The sequence below is a fragment of the Aythya marila genome, assembly GCF_965140915.1.
Source record: "Aythya marila genome assembly, chromosome: 17".
Taxonomy (NCBI): domain Eukaryota; kingdom Metazoa; phylum Chordata; class Aves; order Anseriformes; family Anatidae; genus Aythya; species Aythya marila.
The window spans coordinates 9,197,790-9,217,261 of record NC_139058.1 but is presented as its reverse complement, the minus strand read 5'-3'; the positions used below and the strand labels follow the sequence as shown (position 1 = coordinate 9,217,261).

General features: G+C 39.9%; 1 protein-coding gene across 4 annotated transcripts in view; it reads left to right on the top strand.

Moving 5' to 3' along the window:
- CABIN1 (calcineurin binding protein 1) overlaps positions 1-19,472 on the top strand; it is a 111,627-nt gene that overhangs the window by 69,914 nt on the left and 22,241 nt on the right. For all 4 annotated transcript variants that reach the window (XM_082773758.1, XM_082773759.1, XM_082773760.1 and 1 more), the window contains exons 32-35: positions 7,271-7,434; positions 9,440-9,536; positions 10,636-11,274; positions 11,741-11,815. In XM_082773758.1, coding sequence (XP_082629884.1) covers positions 7,271-7,434; positions 9,440-9,536; positions 10,636-11,274; positions 11,741-11,815 — 975 coding nt within the window. The remainder of the gene's footprint in view (positions 1-7,270; positions 7,435-9,439; positions 9,537-10,635; positions 11,275-11,740; positions 11,816-19,472) is intronic.

The window sequence follows — 19,472 nt, the reverse complement described above, 5'->3', positions numbered from 1 at the left end:
GAACCCCCTCCTGACGTCCAGCCTAAATTTCCCCTGCCTCAGCTTAACCCCGTTCCCGCGGGTCCTGTCACTGGTGTTAATGGAGAAAAGGTCTCCTGCCTCTCGACACCCCCTTACGAGGAAGTTGTAGACTGTGATGAGGTCTCCCCTCAGCCTCCTCTTCTCCAGGCTGAACAGGCCCAGTGACCTCAGCCGTTCCTCGTACGTCTTCCCCTCCAGGCCTTTCACCATCTTCGTAGCCCTCCTCTGGACACTTTCCAACAGTTTCATGTCCTTTTTATACTGTGGTGTATATTAGGTTTCTGCATCAAGCTATTTGCTTATTAGAAGACCCAGAAACATTTTTGGGGGGTTTCAATGCTCTATGCCCTCCCAAAGAAAAAAATTCCAGAATCCTTCAAACAGGGACAGGACATAAACCAAAATGTACCCCCAAAAAGATATTGAATTAATAGAGGCAGAATCAGAAATTCCAAAACAGGTGACCAGACTCCTTCATTGGTGTTTTCTTTTGGATGGAAATGCCTGACTACATCTTTGGATGACTTCTGCTCATCTGCATCCCTTTTACAAACCTCTTTCTCTTCTTTGAAAACCCTGGATGGGCTGCAGGACCCAGTGGATGATCCTTACTGCTGATGATTTCAGTCCTATCCTAACCAGCCCATCTTTCTCTCATTCCTAAAATATACCTGCTAAAAGGAAGCAACTTCTGGAGCAAAGCTGAAGAAAAGATGATAAACGTGCATAGTTCACTTGTCCAAAAGTCTTCTACCAATAGCTGTTGTCTCAGCTTGAGGAGTTGTCCTGCTATACAAAAGGAAACCTTTTTTAATGTAGAAAAAAAATTGTTGTTCTGCAGCTGTATCTTGAAATCCACGTTCCCTTTAGCACCCCAGATTTGCAGAGTAGAGAAGTGCTAAACCAAAGAATCGAAGGATTGTCTCTTGGAGTACTCTGGGGAAACATGCTCCACTGGCACTGTCAACATTAACGTGGAGAAGTAGCAGGGGGAGCAGGCTTCATTATCCAGATGGTGATGCACGATGCGCACTCCTCCTGTGTTCCCTGGATTTTCAGGTGGGTGATGTCTGCCTGAGGCACACTGTGCAGAGCTCCTGAGGCATCGCAACCGTGTCACTTCTTGAACAGGATTGCACCTTCAAAGCAGGGGTTGTGAAGACAGTGGCCTGTTGCTCCTTCTCACTTTCTTCTTTGTATTTCTGCTGTAGCCACGGAGTGGAATGGATGCTTTATTTCTTGTTGTGTCTCTGTGTCTGTCTGTCTGTTGCCATCATTGTGCAATCAGGTGGTACATGGGAAACATGAGTAAAAAAAACTCCTTGAGCCTCTTGAACAAGCAAACGAAAACCTCTAGATGCTGCCTGGCAAACGGCCAAACCCGATGTTTTGCAGAGGCTATCTGTAGACCTTGGTTTCTGTTTCACTGATTCTACCTGAACTTGTAACTTGTCATCTTAACAAGGCACTTCTGGTTTTAGATGATCGCTTATTCAGCGAGGAAATGACTCCCTTTCCCTACCTCATCTGTGCGCGTCCCTGACTCATGCTCACCCATAATAGTCTCTCGAAGTAGGTACAACTCAGGTGTTCTTTTCATAGGGTTAAAACCAATTCAATGTCATGTCAATTGTAGAATGATTGTTCTAGAAATTGAAAAGTCTTAAATTTGAGGCTCTGAAAATGTTATAGTTTGTAGAGAGAAATGAGGAGTGAAAATTGTCCATTGCGTTTCTTTATCAGCATATGATAATTGGAGCATGCGGAGCATTTTCATTTGTCACCATTTTTCATGCTGCTATCTTGCTGAAATCATGCTGCACAGTTTTGCAGTTCTGCCAGAAAGCATACATCTTGTTTATTTTTCGTTGTGTATATGGTTTTTAAATATATACACACATGTAGCCTAGGAATTGTAATCTTGTTCTGCTTCTTAAAAGTTGCTGCAGTTTTGCTTTATTTCTTTTACATTTTCAGGCTGAAAAAATGTCATTTATTTATCATTATACTATTTTTGTTAGTTTGTTACTGTGCAACGTGGACAGGACTAACAGCAGAGAAGAAGAATGCTCTTTAAATGCTGTGAAAGTTTGTAAGATTTTCTGACATTGTCTCTGTAAGTTACTCACAGAAGGCTCCTCTTTTTCCTTGATAGTACAAGTCCCTGCAGCTAATAATAATTTTAATATTGTGAATACAACTGCTTTAATTTCTTAGTTTTTTGTATCCACCTGCATTCCTGCTCACAGAAGTGGAATTGTTCCACTACATACTGAATAACAATGAAGAGAAAAATTGAAGACGAATAATAGAATTGTCTGTGGAAAAGAAGAAAAGCCCAGATCAGGTGGCAAAGTAAAACAGCAAGAGAGATGGAGCATGCTAAGGTTGGGTGAAGAAAGTGGTTTAGTAACTTGCTAAACAGGGGGGTGGGGAGGAGCTTTCAATGGGAGCACTCAGCGCTAGCAGGAAGTCATGGGCTGTCAAGCAAACACACTCGTACCAAGCTGAGCACTAAATAAAGCAGTGCCTACAGAGGGGAGTGGGGGTTTTCTTAATTGAGGGTCTGTGCTCTGCTTTCTTGGCTGAAAAGAGTCAGGTTTAGACTCCTGTATGCAGAGACCATTCATCTTGAGCCATGTTCCTTCCCTCTTCAGGTCCCCAGAGCAAGATCTTATATTGACCTAGATGGAAATAGCCTCTAGTGCTCCAGTATGCTGTGTTTGACCCTGTTACATAGTTTGAAAAACGTTTATCTTTCGGAAAGTGAGATTTCCAGGAATTATACAATTGTACTTAATTCAACTTCTGATTTTAAAATATTGTGTAAGTTGTTGCGTTATTAACTGGTACATTAGGATGTTACTTAGACTGACAAATATTGGGTCAAAGAAGAGCTTGAATTTGCTTTGGTCACTTAAAGAAGGCAGCAGTGGAGTTGTTTGGTGTAACCAGTGCAACTTGCACTTCTGGGAGCCTTTTAATAAATTGGGAGTTGAGTCCTAAGTAATGGGAGGTCTTTATTTGCAGCAGTAGTTGTTCCATGGGTTTGCCTGTTACATGGGAATTAGATCATCTGAGTTATGACCAGCATTACTCCATTTCATTGAGAGAAATCATGCAATGTTGAGAAAGTTCATCTCTGCTTAGAAAATGGCTTACTCTAAAACTCTGCAGTGTCAGCGGCAGCTCTCTCCAGAGAAGTTTGGGTTTTGCTAAGAGCTGTCAGCTTTTCCTCTTTGGAGAGGCATTCCTAAACCCTAGGGAATCCCCTCCCTTAAGGTTCTGAAGTTAGCAGTGTAGAGGAATAATAAGAACTTCCTTCCTTTCTATTTTCAGTGACTGAACTAGAAAGTATCCACTATTGCTGTAACATGCTCACAAGACTCCATGCAGCATGGTCCTCTTGTTACCTTCCTCCCCAGGTCTGGATTTCTGCAAGTGGAAGTTGTGCAGTAAATTTCAGGCTGTAAAAGTTGAAACAAGTGTCATGAGGAATATCCTGTACCGGGGCGTTCATTATTCAGCTTCGGATTTAATGTAAAGTTCAACGTGAAGTCATCTGCAGAATTTTCCCTTACTCCCAGATGTATTTTTTCTAGCAGTGCGCATCAGGCTGGCTTCCCCGCCCCCCACTCTTACAGAATGTTTGCTTAGCCAGGAAGGCATGGAAAGCAGTTTGACGTTTTGGATCTTGAGAGGCATTTGGAGTTGTTGGAAGCGGCTCCCTCGCTCCTTCCTCTAGTTTCATGTAAACAGCCTTGCTGGCTGTTGCAGAAGGGAGGAGAACCTTTCAGCTGCAGGAATGGCGGCCAGCAAACAGGAGCTGCGCTGCGGAGCGCTGCCTTGGATGTAAAATCCATTTGGTGGCTAGAGTTGGAGACATTTTGTCAAGAGGCCTGAGTGGTAACAATCAGTAATAAAAGCACTCTAAGGAACTGCAGAGGCTTGTCGCAAGGATCTGCACGCCTGTGCGTTTGTACTTTCAAGGGAGATACTTTGCTAGCAAATCTGAATTTTAAAATGATGATATGAAAACTTCAGTCAAGCTGAGTAACTTTTTCCAGTCTTCTCCCCAGTTATTTCATTTCAAGCTTTGCATTTGTATTTATTTCTGAAGTTCTGTTTTAAAAGCTGAATGTTTTTAAATGGCCTAGGCCATTAAAAAAAAAGGTTGCAGAATTTCATCTTAATTCAAAAATATTCTTCATGAAGGCTTTTGATACTTGGTAAGGAAGAATATACGCCTGGTGGGATTAGCTAAACCTCTCTTTGGCAAAGGTTTGGATGAGAATGTTTCTTTAGCCTCTGGCTCAAATTGCATTCTTGAAAAGAATTCAATATCGCTTATGAAGTAGATTCTGAAAAACTCACTTCGCCATAATTGTTTTGCATATTGCTTAATAAAATCACAGTGGGTGGAATGAATGTTGTTCCAGCTCCTAATGGCAGGTTTCTTTCAGCTTTTGGCTTGAGGATGCACATGAAACGGGCAGGTACGTAACCTAGGACAGGAATCTTATGCATTGCTGTTTTGCATTGGTAACACTGTGAGTCAATATGTGACAAGTTAGTGACTTTCCTTTTAAAATCAGACTTTCTGTTGTACAACAATGTTAAAGTAAATTTAAAATGTGAGTTTTGTTTAAAACTCTTCCACTGTGCCTGGTGTACTAGAAGGATGGAAGAGCAGTGGGCCCCAAAATAGGCAACTTGCCTTCTCTGTAGCAGATGAACTTTGTCACTTGCTGGGCTTCCTGGCTGCAATTTGTATATTCCATCACTGCAAACGGTGTTATTGCATTGTGCAGTTTCTGTGGTAGCAGAGGTGGGAATTTCTCATGTAACAGTATGTATCTAGGTCTATCAAAATTGCCTCATAAACACACACAAGATACATCTTCGAGTTAAAGGGAAGGGGATTTTGAGATTGCTATAATCATGGCTAATATTGTTGGCACAAATGAAATAATGTGGATTGTGGTAAGTTTACATGAAGAGCCTGAAGGCTTGAAGTATGAGGAGGCTCACCTTTTTCACATGGAGTTAGTCCTTTCCGAAAGTTTTTGTTGGACTAAGTCTGTTACTTCAGAGCAGTTTCTCTTCATTTTCTCCCTCGTATTTTCAATTTAAACAAAGAAAAGTGGTACGTGGAGACTTCTAAATCAATAATCTTTGGTATGTGGTGAGTTACTAAAATGTATACATGGAACATGTAAGTGGGATCTGCAGAATTATTTTCAACTGATTCCAGAAACGATATCCTGAAACTTACTCCAAATGATCTGCCTAATTCAAATAAAGGATGAGATAATGCTGAAAAAGACCAGGAACCTCTGCGCTGGCTGTTTTCCATTCCTTCAGTATGCATCTAAGTCGACCGTAAATTGTTTTGTGTAGTTAAATTGGCTAAGTAAGTTGTTGCATATGGTGCCATTATGAAGCATTCAGTTGTTTTAGGATTTGGCGGAAACCCAGTTTACATATGTGCAGACAAGCAAAAAAAAAAATCAGCTCTAGAATGTGCATGTTCATCTGTAGCCTAAAAGTAAAATCGAGTAGTTTTGGGGGAGAAAAAGGCTCTTTAAAGTTTGTGCTGCATTACAGAGCTGTTTCCTCCAGGGTCTGTACCTAGGTGAGAGCCAATAAGCTGCTTGAGCAGATAAAATCTTTGCCACCAAGCCATGGAAGGTACTTGTGGGTGTTAGCAGTTGGGGATGGGAAGTGACAGTTGTGCCTCAGGGGTCAACCACTTCAAGGTTTTAGGAACTTCGTGGAAAAAGAAAGCTGCAACTAAATTGTAAAGAGAGCTCCGGGGAACAAAGAGGAAAAATGGGTGTCTCTGATCACTAGGGAGTAAGAGTTGAGAGCAGGAAGAAAAGCAAGATTAAAAAAAAAAGTTGGCTGAACAGTCTGTGTTATATTGAGTTGAAGTAATTGTTTCCTATTGTTTCCTGTTTTTCCTGATATTTGTACTTTTTTTTGTGTGTTTTTTTTTCTGTTGTGTCCCACCTCCCCACATTCCTATACATACTATGGAGCAGAACTACAGATTCTCTGAAGACATAGGGGGTTTGCAAGCAGGCCATTTATGTACCTGCTTCTTTTGTGGTCAAATGTCACTTGTGATTGCAGTATTCGTTTTCTTTGTTTCCACATTGTATTAAGTTCTGAAGAGTTCTGCTCACACTGAAAGTAAAGCTAAAAATACCAAAGCAAGACCTTTAAACAAGGATAAAAGAGTAAATATTTGTATATCCTGCTCTCTGACCAGGCTTGGAAAGCAGTTCTCATTTTCAGTCCAATACTCTTATCAAGGCGGCTATTCTTTCCTGCAGCGTCGCAGAGCGGTATATATGACCAGAGGGTTTTCATCTTAAAGAGCTGCTACAGGAAACATTTCAGAACTGAGCAAAGTGAGCAGAGGGTTTGCACTGATGTAACAGCATTTTTTTTGTTCATGGCCATAATACAAAATACAAAGCACATGCCAAGATGCAAGCATAATATTATTTAAATTGTGTTCTTCAGATATGGTTGACTAGCAGTTGGCAGCATTCTTATGAAACACCTGGAGAAAAACACTGCTTAAACCTATTAGACATTGCAAAATCTGAGCTGACGAACCATAATTAAATTGTGTTCTCTATCCATCTCCAGCCTTGCTCCCCAAAGATTCCCTTGTCCCAGAAATGTAATTAGGAGGCTCAGGATGTATGCACAAGTATTTGAATGTCCCACTGGAAAATGGATACAGCCAAGGAGTCTGATTCTTCCTATCAGGCTGGTTACTGCCAAGGTGAACACTGATGGTATCAAGACAGTAACCAAGCTCCTAACACATTTAGTTACAGATTTTTGGCTGGGCAAGAGTTGCAGGTTTCAGGCATGGAAAATCTGTGTTAAGTTACTTGTTTTTTTAATGGTAGCTGAGTTTTAGCTTAAGGTAGGATGTGTGTTCGCAGGCATTTAACAAAAAAGCACATTATAATTTAGGCTTTGCTTGATTTTTTTGGGGGGGAATAGTTCAGAGTCATTTAAAAGGTGTGTTGAGGCTTCTACAAGACTCCCTCTTTTGCTACTAACAGGAATTAATCAGTTGCCTTTAAGTCCACATCTCCCTATTTGTCCTTTATTCCCCTGATTCTCTGAAAATCTGTATGCTGAGGAACCAGGTGCACATTTTAAGCTTTCTGTCCTTTTCATCTGGATCTTTCTTTAGGGTTTTCCTCTTTTCCTCTCTTTACAGGGAATCTGGCGCATCCCCGTGGATGAAATCGACCGTCCGGGCAGTTTCGCATCTCATATGAACCGCTCTATAGTCTTACTGCTAAACGTGCTGGCACAGCTGAAGGATTACAACACCTTGCTGAAAGTCTCATCTATGCTACAGAGGACCCCTGATCAGGGAAAGTATGAGATACTTCTTTTAATCTGTTACTTTGTAAAGTTTTGCCTATGTTTTGTTCTTTGTGTAAGTGTTTTGGAGTTGATGATCCTTGTGGGTCCCTTCCAAGTCAGGATATTCTTTAAATAAAAAAGACATTCTTCCTTTAGGAAACAGTCTGTAGACAGACTTCCATGGGAATATAGTGGAGCGATGGTTAAATTTTCTCAGGGTTATGATTCCAGAATAGAGCCTGGAGTTTCTCTGCGTGGCTGCTCGGAGTTTCAAGAGAAATGAATCTGCCTTAACCAGACTTCCAGAGGCTTTCTATCCTGTGAAGGGATTCCCTGGTGGAACAGAGCATTGCGACTTCTGCACCCCTCTGATGGCCTCTTGCATAAGAGTCTTGTCCAGTGAGAGGTCACGGCCCAGGCATCCTGCCTTCCTGTAATCCCTGACTGACTGAACAATGGTTATGTGGCTACGGGCAGCTGATGCTATTTAAAAAGCTTGTGCTATTCAAGGGTGATCTAATTTTAATTGTATTAACCCTAATTGAGAAAAAAAAAAAAAAAGCCATTTAATGTGAACTATATACAGATTTGTATCAATGGGAAGACAAACTTCTACAGAAAATACTGAAGCAATCGAGGTAAAATTCTAGTTATTCACTGAGTGGGAAACATTGAAATTAGTCTCTGGCAAATGCTTGAGAAATTGACCTGAATGATTGATGGCAATAAGTTGGAGGCATTGAAGGTTTCTTAATGTATTTTTCTCATGTGAGTGCATGTGAATTTGCATAGATCATAGTATATCTGGGAATGTGTCACCACATGTTCAGCAAACTTGAAGCCAAAAATATTTGACTTTTAACATATCAGAAGAACTGGACCATAGAAGGCTTAAATTCTGCTCTAAGCAAGCCCACAGTTGTACTAAAAATATTATGTTATTTATAAGTCTAGACTGAATTTAACAAACAAGTAATTTGATGTTTTGGATCAGCCAATGCCAGCCATGGTGAACTGCAATCATTACAGGAACTTACAAATGTTCTGGGTGTGCCTGGTATGCGCCTTTAGCAACCCTACCTAAACAACAACAACAAAAATCAGAATTAATGATGAGTCAAGTTTTTCTATCTTTTTTCTGAAAGAGAAAGAAAAATTTTTAATTTAATGTAATGTTGTAGAGAGAAAATGTTTATTAAAAATGTCAACTTGCTGACTAAAGAGCATCCTTCAAAATTATTTACTTGATTTTAGCCCATTAAAACTATCCCATTCTGAAATACAAAACCGTTTTTCTATCAAACTCAATTGGGTAGTGTTGATTGCTGGAAATGTTTTCCTTGAAAGTGGTCTAAAGCATCATAATGCTGTGAAGTTGCCATGTAGTAAATTAAATGAAGCCGTAGAGTAAGCTCTACAGTTAGAATGTCAGGTTTTTACAGTACTAAATAGGAAAAAGGCATTGGCACATCAGTGTTTTAGCTCTAAAAACCTCGATTTGAAATTAACCAATATGACCAATGAGAAGAGGGATTTGCTGATATCCTTAATATCACATGCCCAGTTTATCCATAACATGAAAATCACCTGGCGGTTCAAGATAACGTTGTGTGACTAATTCTCTTTTTATGAAGGTTTTGAATACACAGTTAGTATTTGAGGAGTACCAATGGCTTGATAAAAGAAAACTATAATCCTGGTTGTCTCTTTCACTCTGTAGTTTTTGCATTTCTCCCCTTCCCTCACCTACACTTGTAGGTAGTGCTATCTACCTTTTACTTCATGCGTGTCTTTGATTATTATGGGGAGAAGAGAGGTGGAGGGAAACATAGTTAAAATGTTACATTTTATGAGTTTACATGTACACACCTCTGTATACAATTTTCATGTATAATATGTTTTGTTTGCTTTCTTCTAGCATATTTAAAATAATTTTTGTTTTAAATCCCGGTACTTGCTTTTAGTCACCTAACCTTTTGGCAGTTAGCTTCATTTATGTTCTTTTACTGTGGCACAGGAAGTACTTGCGTGATGCAGATCGCCAGGTTCTGGCCCAGCAAGCCTTCGTGCTTACAGTGAAAGTGCTGGAGGAGACGCTCAACGATCTGACGCAAGTAAGGCAGCAGTGTGTGTGATGCTCATTGATTTAATGATTAGGTTTTCCTAGATTCAGTTTACTTGTTCTTTATATCTACTGAAGTTGAAGGGTTACGTTTCTATCACTTCTCATAACTTCTGTTTATATGCAGTTACACAGAAAACTGTCTTCCAGCATTGTTCTTTTTTTGATTTTTAAATTCAGTAATAAATATAATGGTTGAGAATGGATTACAGTAAGTTTGATTTGACTACCTTTAAATTTTGAATAATAGTAATTACATGGGATATAAGAACTATTGCATTTTCAGGTGGAGTCTATTGCAACTTTCATTTAAAATGATCTACAATTCCTCTTACAAAACAAAGCTAGACAATTGGATTTTGCATGCCTGCCAATTTCTAAATGTCATTTAGAGACTAATAAGTTTACAGATTAAAATAACTAGAACTTTGATTTTTTTTTTTGTAAATACATTCAAGGAAGGACTTGTTCCTATGGGTTTTCCAAGTTAGCAGTGTCTTAAGGAACTTAAAGAAAATGTCTGTAAGAAATTGTAAGATCAGCAATATTTGAACAAAGGGATATGGTACTGAGGTTTTCTATCTTTAGTCCATTACAGATGTAAAGGTACAAAACTGAAATATTATAGCAGAGTTTAGCATACTTCATCTAGTAATAATGTTATGCAAGAGCAACCAAAGGAAAGATTCTGGTATTTGAGGTTGATCTGCAGCTGCCAAAGGAACAGATGCAGTTTTGATTTTAATACATTAAAAATAAAATTTGTGCTACTAAAACCTTGGATTTCATTTAATGGGATTCCATAGTGTTGACTTCAGTTTAAAAAAAAAAAAAATCATTGCAGATTTGGTTCAGCCTGTGCTGTTGATTTCTCTGTGGTGTTTAACTGATTAAAATACTTTAATTATAAGACTTGTGGCTTGGATTAATTAATTCTCAGGAACAAACAAGAATGAATATGAAGTAATATATTTTCTTCAGCAGAGGCAGTAATGTGAAGGTTCTTCATGTCAGTAGTCATGGTAGTATAGCTGTGCTGAAATGCTTTTTGATTTCAATAATAACAGAGAAGAATGACTTCTTTTATTAAGGTTTCAGAAGATCAGAGTTCCAAGTCTTCTAACCTTGCTTCAGGAAGGATGACAACAGACGTTTCTAATAAAACTAGCGCTGAAGAGGGCAAAGATGTCCTTCCCAAAAAGCAAGCTTTATCGGATGGAGTAGTACATAGTACTGAAAATGGAGTAAAAGAAGTGACCCAGGGACAAATTCCTAATGCTATGGACATATTGGAACATGATGACAAGAATGACAAGGAAATTAAAGAGCTCCCTAGGCCTGGTTCAGTTGAGCCTATGGATTTCGATGGATATTCCAATGACCCTGAAAAAATTGATTCTTCATGTAAACGCGGTGAGCCAGACCGTATTCAGGCTGGCAGGAACTCAAAAGAGAGAGCTCAAGAGAGCCGGACTGCAGAACTTTCTTTGGAAGAGCTAAGTATCAGCTCAAAGCAGCAGCAGGCAACTAAAGGAACGGTTCAAGCAGTACCTACGGAAGAACCTGTCCAGAGATCCAGCAGGAAGAGGAAATTACTTGAGGATGTAGATTCTGGGAAAACACTTCTACTTGATGCTTACCGGGTATGGCAGCAAGGTCAGAAAGTTATGGCCTATGACCTGGGTAAAATTGAGAAGATCATGTCTGAGACGTACATGCTGATTAAACAGGTAAAGCATTCTGTTGTTCATTGTAATTTCTGTTGGTGACCTTAGAGATTATTAGACAGTAACAGTAATCGCCAAACCAAGCAGTATAAGGTTGGCCCTGTATCTGTTCAAAAGGTGGAGATAAGTGTCTCCCAGAGAACTGCTCTCTACAAGAGCGCTGTTGGGAAGGGCGGGGTAAGCCCCTCTGTGTTTTGGAACTCAAGAACCCAGTTCTAAATTGCTGAAATCAGTTAAGAGCCCTACTACCAGTTCCGTAGAGTTTGTTCATACTAAATGTTAGTTTGAGTTTAAAAAGAGTTGTGTATCTTCAGTTACTCAGGATTATACGTTTAAAGATCACTTTTCTGCCGTAGGAGTGCTGCTTCTCCCACTTACCATGCTCCGCATCCCCATTTCATCTGAATGTAATTGGATTTGTAAATGATCTAAGTAATTATGACTTCATTAATTGTGATTCTCTATTCAGGTGGATGAAGAAGCAGCACTTGAACAGGCAGTCAAGTTTTGCCAGGTGCATATGGGAGCATCAGCACAGAAACAGGTAAGCTCTGTGAAGTCCTTGTTACTTGTAACATGCTTTTATTATATTGTCTGTAAAGTCAAGTCTGTGGCTGAGTGCTTGCAGAAATTAGAAATACCTACTTCTCTTGTACTGTTGTCTAAGGATAAGTGGGGCCACATTACTGGAGGAAGCTCATCCCTTTCATTAGGGTCATTACTACTGTTTGTCTTGCTTGAAGTTGAATTTGCGTGCCCAAAATCTTTTCTTGAAAGCATTAAATAATCTTCAAATTGAAATACTTAAGGCACACTATGATTTTCTGAATGTCCGCATCATTCCTCAGCGTTTCATGGATGGTAATTACTTCTCTCTGATCCCGTAAGGGCTAACAACCTCATCAGTTCTTTCCTTGCTGACATTGCACCCTGCTGCGGAGGTACCAAATGTCTTCTCTTTCAGCTTGCAACAATAACTCTGATTTTAACTCTTGTATTACTCAGTTTGTATTAGCTTGTAGTATCTGGGTTTCTCCAGCAAACATCTATAGAGCTTTAAAGGGATGATTATTATCAGCCTTTAATGGGAAATTAAGCCTGAAATGGATCAATAGCATGTTTAGTGGTTCATTTTGCCTAATGTTTCAATTTGCCATCATCTCCTGTAACTTCCTCTTCCCATTGTGTATTTTGCACAGTAGAGGTATATGAGAAATATACCTCTGGTATATGGCTCTGACTGCTCTAGAGATAGCAACGTAATGCATTGCAGATTACCAGCTACCAAAAGAAGTGTTATGGTTGCAGAAGGGGGAGAACTGTCTGCTTCTCCATCACTTGCCTGTGTGTTAATTTTCATAACAATTGAAGCACAACAAAAGTCTTTGAGAATTTCTCTTTTCGATTTTTGAAATTTGGCAGAGGTCTTTCTTTTGTAAAATACAGCTGTCTCTGCTTTGCAAAAACATAACCTTTTGAGGAGGCACATCTCATGTCAGCAGTTTAAATATTGTCTTACTGCGGAATGGATTTTAATACCTAATTCACCTGTCTTTCAAAACAAATACTTCTGTTAAACTTTCAGATAATTCTTCTACTTCACAAAGCAAATCTGATATACATCACCAGACACTGCCTCTGTTCTTTAAATCTATTCAACCTAGCCTCAAATAACGTATGCCTTCTGGTCCTTCCTCCAGTGTGTTCTGGAAATGTATTTGTCATATACGCTAACTAAAGCACAGTAGCATTAGGGATGCTGGTTAATAGGAGGCAAAACTTGCAAGGTGAACTTCCTATGCTACCTAGAGTTAAAGGCCTTCCTTTTAGGATTTTCTACCTATTAGAGCTGCAGGAAATTGAGGCCGTAGGTCAGCTCCTGCAGCAAGGTTTAGACTTGTCTATTCTGCAACTCTGGGAAAATCAGATATTTCTGTGCCTTCTGTGAAATACCTGAAACCCTTCAGAGTTTTTTTTTGTTGTTGTTTGTTTCCATTTAATATTTGCCTTCTGTTGGAGCTTGAACCTTGTATTTTCATGCATCATTCTCTTGAATCTCTAGGTACTTTTTCTCCTCATCTCATTCTGATGAATATTGTTTTACTGGTTATTACTGCCTTATCGAGGAGGCTAGAGGAGGTTCAGGCTCTCAGAGCAGACTCTATTATTCACCATTTGTTCTGTACAAGATTACCTGCATACTAAATTTCTTCCTGAAATGGTGTCAATTTTATTTGGTAGGAGATGTGCCAACCTGTCTTTTTCTCTGTACTCTGTAGAAAGTCTGGATCTTGAGTATCTGTAAAGGTTTCCAGTTTTTAATACTGAAGTAAAAATTACCGTAGAGTGCATCTAATTAGAATGTGCATTTAGACAGTGCATCTCCTAGCAGAATAACAGAAGAAGATGTAAGAGTAAAGGGAGTTTTTCTTCATTAAGATTTTCATGGAGGAAACATTTTTCTCCAGTTTTTGCCCCTCAGGAAACAAGTAACATTTTTCCATTGAACTGTAGAAATGAACAGAAATGTCAGGAGAGGTGTTGTAGTGAAAATCTTTCTTTGCTTGTCTTCTGGTATTTAACAGTGGTTTGCTAACAAAGAAATATTGGCTCAGAACGTTAAGATGTTTCTTAGTCTTAATTATTTATCTTGGGGAAAAATAGGAGACATTGCACTGTTTTATGATTTTAAAAAGGAGTTTGCCAATAAGCTTGTTTAAAAAGTAATGTTACAATTTGCTTTTTGGATGTATTTACCTTTTCAAAAACTGTGCGAAGCTGTGTGTATCAGCCAAGTTCCTTGCTGGGCCTTTGTGAAGGTTCTGGGTATGTGATTGCTGTGCCAGCTCTTCCAGCAAAGTCCACGGTTCATCAGGCATGTAGCAAAATGTTAGAATGGTGAAAAACCTGCACACAAATTAATCTGGAAATAGATGCAGTAGGTGAGCTAGTATTTAGCTGCACTGGAGGCAATGAAATTTCCTGTTAAATCACTAGAAATAAAACATACTTCTTAATGTGATGCACTTTGAAGCCTGTAAGCAGTCCCTTTTAGGAAGCAGTCCCAACTAATGAGATTATCACATTCTGCAGTCTCCTTTTCGTCTATTTCTAGCAGATCTTGTTAGCGGTGTGAGGCTGTCCTACTGTTGCTAGTATAACACACTGAATTAGTGTGGAGACACAGGAATAGCCGCTCTTGTAGACATCTGTCTGTTTTCAACAGACTGGATCCTGTTTTATTTAAAATTGGCAAGTATTCGCCTTCTGTAAATAAATGATGTCATGCATAAAGCTGCCGCAGGCCAGAGAAGTGCTTTGTTATTGGATGGTTTGAATAGGTTTACAGGGCCTGTGGTTCTTCAGTCTCTTATCCCATGGAATTGCCGGCCAAAAAAACAAAAAGCAAGCACAAAACCCATCTTGATATATGTCTTCCTCTGCTAGTTGTTGTATTTTGCAGTTCCAGACAGTATATGGTTTCTTTATGAAAGTTTTCGCTTCCTACTAAATTAGGAGATATTTGAATTACAGCATTTCAGCTGTCTTCCAGACCAGTCAAGGTTTTTAACCTAAATATTTAACAACTCTGTTGAAATCTTTTTATATGCCTCTTCAGGCACAAGCAGGAAACAATACGGCAATCAGTAAACGGAATTTGATGAAGTGGGTTATTATACTTCTGTGATGAGATCTAATCCTTTTAATAGCTTGACAATGCTGTGACACTTTCAATTCATTTCAGAAATCCTCTGTGGTCTTCGTGACTGAGGTAATGTTAACACATTTTAGGCCAATGGGACTCAAGTATCCTCTTCTACAGAGTCAACCTAATACCTGGGGAAGTGGCTTATAAAGGTTGGCTCGCAGCTTTGAAGAAGGCAGAAAAGGAAGGTGGTACAAAGCTTTGCCATGCAAAGCTCATGTGCTCCTGGAGGCTTGTTAGAATGGAAGTATTCTCTATTGAAAATTGACATTTCAACAGAGAATTTAGGTATTGTGTCATGAGATCATGCTTGGTGTGGCAGCATACCCTGCTCACATCAGGGACAGAAGACTCCATTTCAGCCCTTCAGAGAATTCAGTTTTGCTGCTTGTTGTGTATTTAACTGCTCTTGTTGAAGTCACTGAGCCTTTGTGTGACTAAGTGAATGTATGCTGAGGATTTAACCAAATGTCTTCTCAAACAATCCCATTTTGTAGTATTGACCTAGTACTCTTTAGCCTACTGCACTATTTTTAAAAATAAAGTAAAATAAAAGTCAAGTTCCAGAGCCTGCTTAAATTTAGTTCAGACCAACCTGTCAGGAGTGGGGTTGTGATCCCAAAGACATTTAATTTTTTATGCTACTAAAGTCATGGAGGGAATAGTCAAACTGGAAAAGTTTGGACTGTGGCAGCATTGGCTGTGTTTGTACAGTGCCTAGTTGTTCTTCTGAAGCTGTGCACCATGCAAACCTTGATCTGAAAGAGGAGCAGCAGCAGGGATGCCATAGTGATGTGCAACTGCATCCTTGAGTAGGAGTTGAATGAGAGGAAGAATAAAGAAAACATGAAATGCTCCATTCCACGTTTTTGTTTTACTTTGCATATTGGGTAGACTGTGAGCAGGTACTGAGCCAATTTCATTTTGCAGTTTCAGAAGTTTCTTTGGTTGACGGGGGGTGGCCAGATTTTCATTTTGTTAGGGGGCAAATGGGTTTTGTTCACTTGCTGAAATTTATTTTTTTCTAGTCTCGCCTGCTGGGCTGTTTTTATCTGAGGGAAGAAAAGAAGTAGTTCTGGCTGAACTTACGGGTTATGGTGATGTTGGGGTTTTCTGGATTTATTGTTGTTTAAAATAATACCTCCGGGAGACATGGCAGTGAATCACAGTGCAAGAACACAGCATAGTTAAATCAGCACTTCTAAACGAGAACTGCTGCTAGAAGTGAGCCTGATTCCTCGGTGGCTGCTGCTTCCTGTGCCATGGTGTGTATGGAAGCGTTCCTCCGTGCTGGCATAGCTGTCTGTGAGGCTGTGCAATGTGCTGGGTTGGAGAGCAGGTGTGACCGAAAGTCTTTCTTTTTGTGTATTTCCTTTTAAGTTCTTATTGAGAGCAAGATCTTTGACAGAAAAGTATCAAATGTATTGAGACTGCTGCCCAGTAACGGTCACTGTGTCATTAGTATTTAACTTACTGAAGTTACTTGAGAAATTATTTGACCAGTTCATGGTCAAACAGCATTTTGAAGGATGCTTGTTCTTTTATTTATTTATTTATTTTTATTTTCTCAGTCTGAGAAAGTTATTAAAAAGATTTGCAGAGATCCTGAAAGCAGTCAGCTATTGCTCTGAGTTATGAGATATATTTTTAGTCTCGCCAACTATGATTTTCATATGAAATTAATGGTCCCTGGAAACTGAATACCTAGGAGGCCTTGGTGAGGGAGAATGAAAGGTTGAGGCAGACTAGGTTGACCTTGACGTAGCATTATCCTTAAATGTGTTGTCCTGAGGACTGAGGAGGGCCAGCAGAAAAGAGTTTTGAAGCTTCCAGATAATTAGGGAATTTCTAATAAGCCTTTTCACTGACTGCCTAAAGTCGGTCATATTAAATTCTTCGTTTTATGTATAATGATGATGTCTGATGCCATTAAAGACAAGTCTGTGTGGGAAAGTTACTGCAGCACGAACTAGGATGAAGATTCATAATACACAACGTATCCCATTAGTGCAAGTGGAGATACTTCAATCTAAGAACGCTTTTTTTTTCTTGACTTGCAATTTGAAAAAGTATTTCTATTACTGCAAGCTTAATACTGAGTGCTTTAACGCTAAAATTACAGCTTTCATCGGTGTTGAAACTGTCATGACAGGTAGTCTGAAGAGAAGAGGACAAGTGAAACTTCTGTGGTCACGCGTTAGGGTATACTGTGCATCACCAGTCCTGAGAACTGCATTCATATGGAACAGCTTTAAAACATTGCAGACATCAACATTGCACATGGATTTAACATCTAAAAATACAGTAGTGTTCAAAGGCAAAGTTCCAAAATGCCACTAAGTCTCTAGTCCTGTGCTCTGACCCTTGAGAATACGGAACTGAATGTAGAAAGTCCTAGGAAAAGCTAGCGTTGTAGAAGCTGAGCGTTTCTATTGGCTCCTCACCATATAGTATATCATCTAAATGTCATGAGAAGGGACTGTTTCAACATTGCTGAGTTATTTAAGACTCACTGCTGCCTTAGCCAAAAAATCCTTGCTCTGGGACCAACTCAATCCCTGAAGAGCAAGAGAAAAGAAATTTTCAGCCCCCCCTTTCCTACTCCAGCTGCAAAACCTCGAGCTCTCCCCGCGCTGTTCTGACGGATAAAATCCTGCCTTTTGCCCATAACTCTGCTCTCCTTTCCCAAAGTACCACATCTGCGACCACCTTCTCCCTCTACTTGGTGCCAACCTCTGAGCGCTCTCCTTGCTTCCCCTTTCTAAACCTGCAGTCACAACTCCAGCGATTTTTAATATCGGATCTAATTAAACATGACGCTTCATGAAGAAGCTGCCACTAGAATCAAAACAAGTAAATTTGTTATAAACACAAAGGCACAATCAGGTTATGCAAATCAGCCGTGTCTTCAGGCTCCTGGCAGGCTGCCAGCATGATCTTTGCTTTTACGAAATTTTTGCCACCTCCGTAATAGAAAGGCAATATTTGTGGGAGAAAGGCAGCGATTTAGGGCTGCTGCTTCCACCCTTCTCTAGTTCCAAAACAGGTATCGGAGGTCTCGGTTTCTTCTTTTGCCGGTGTGACTCTCCCCAGTGCTGGCTATGGCTGGTTTTCGGCTGGTCCCTTGCAGTGAAGGATTTTAGGGAAATGCAGGGAATGGGCTTGGTGTATGGAGCCTGTAGCTGGAACTGCACACAACCTCAGCAGCAAAGTGCTTGGATTGACTCCTGACCACCAGCCTAGTGAAGTTACAGTCTCTGTGTTTGACCTTACAGTGAATGTGACGTTTTGTTTGGAACAGAATAAAGATCGTCTTCTGTGCGTGGAGCTAGAGGGCACTTCAGTGGATTTTTCCCCTGCTGCTGTGGAATGCAGCCAGCGTTGCAGCTACAGTCTTTTAGGCTTTTTTCTTCAGGGAGAAAACTTGCAAGTGACTTGTTTGAACTGCCTTGAACGTCTAGAGCATTTTCTTCTCAAATTCTCACTTCAAAAAAAAAAAAAAAAAAAAGCCATAGCAAGCTGTTCTCTTCGAGAAACAGAGCTAAAAGCCCTCTGTAAAGGCACTTCGCTGGGGATGGGAGGAGATAAGTCAAATATTAAATAATTAGAAAATAATAATCTCTAGTTCTACCTCATGTGTTTCCCCCCTTTTGTTCCACCCACATGCTGCTAATTTTCATCTTTTCTTCCTGCACATCAAGACGTCAGAGACTGCTTACAGTGAAAGTTGTTTTTCCTGAGTTGTCTGCGTGCTTTATTAATGCAGCAAAGATGACAAAGGAGGAGGAAGGCGGAGGTGAGGATCGAGGGGACGAGAGGACGAGCTTTTTCATGGTCTCACTCCTACCAAAGGGTGACCATTTTGTTCACTGTTGCATTTGCCAGTTGCCATGGCATCCCCCTCTCACTCTATCCTGGAGGTGTATTCTTGATATAATTAACAGCTCTCCTCCTTCTGTCTGCTGCAGAAAGCAATCATTAAGTGAACATGAAGGAAAGAAAAGTCACTTTTTATCTCTTAGTTTGTCTATTCATATTTTTCATCCTACTTCCTTATCTTTCTCCGTCCATAATAATGCTGCTGTTTGTGTATGAAAGTATTGCCAGAATATTGCTGCCTGGGTAAAACAGGACATTAAGTCCCAGATGCATTTGTGCAAATGGGGGATTTTCTTAGGCTGGAATGCAGTCAGGTCAACATATATGAAGTTCATTATGCTCCGTGTATAAAACAGTAATCTTAGGAAATAGAAGGTTCCTCAGAATCTGGGTTATGGATAATGGATATTGCAGCTCTAATGCACTTTGGAGAAAACTTCCAAGGGAGATTTGTTTCAAAATATTGCCATAGTGAGATCAGGAGGAAAAATATGAAAAGACATGGTATAATTATAACAGTGTTGAACAGAAGCTGGAGCAGTAATGCTGTAGAACGTGGCCGGCATATCAGTCAGACAGTTCATGCGATGGCTTCCAGGAAGGTGTCCTTCTGAAA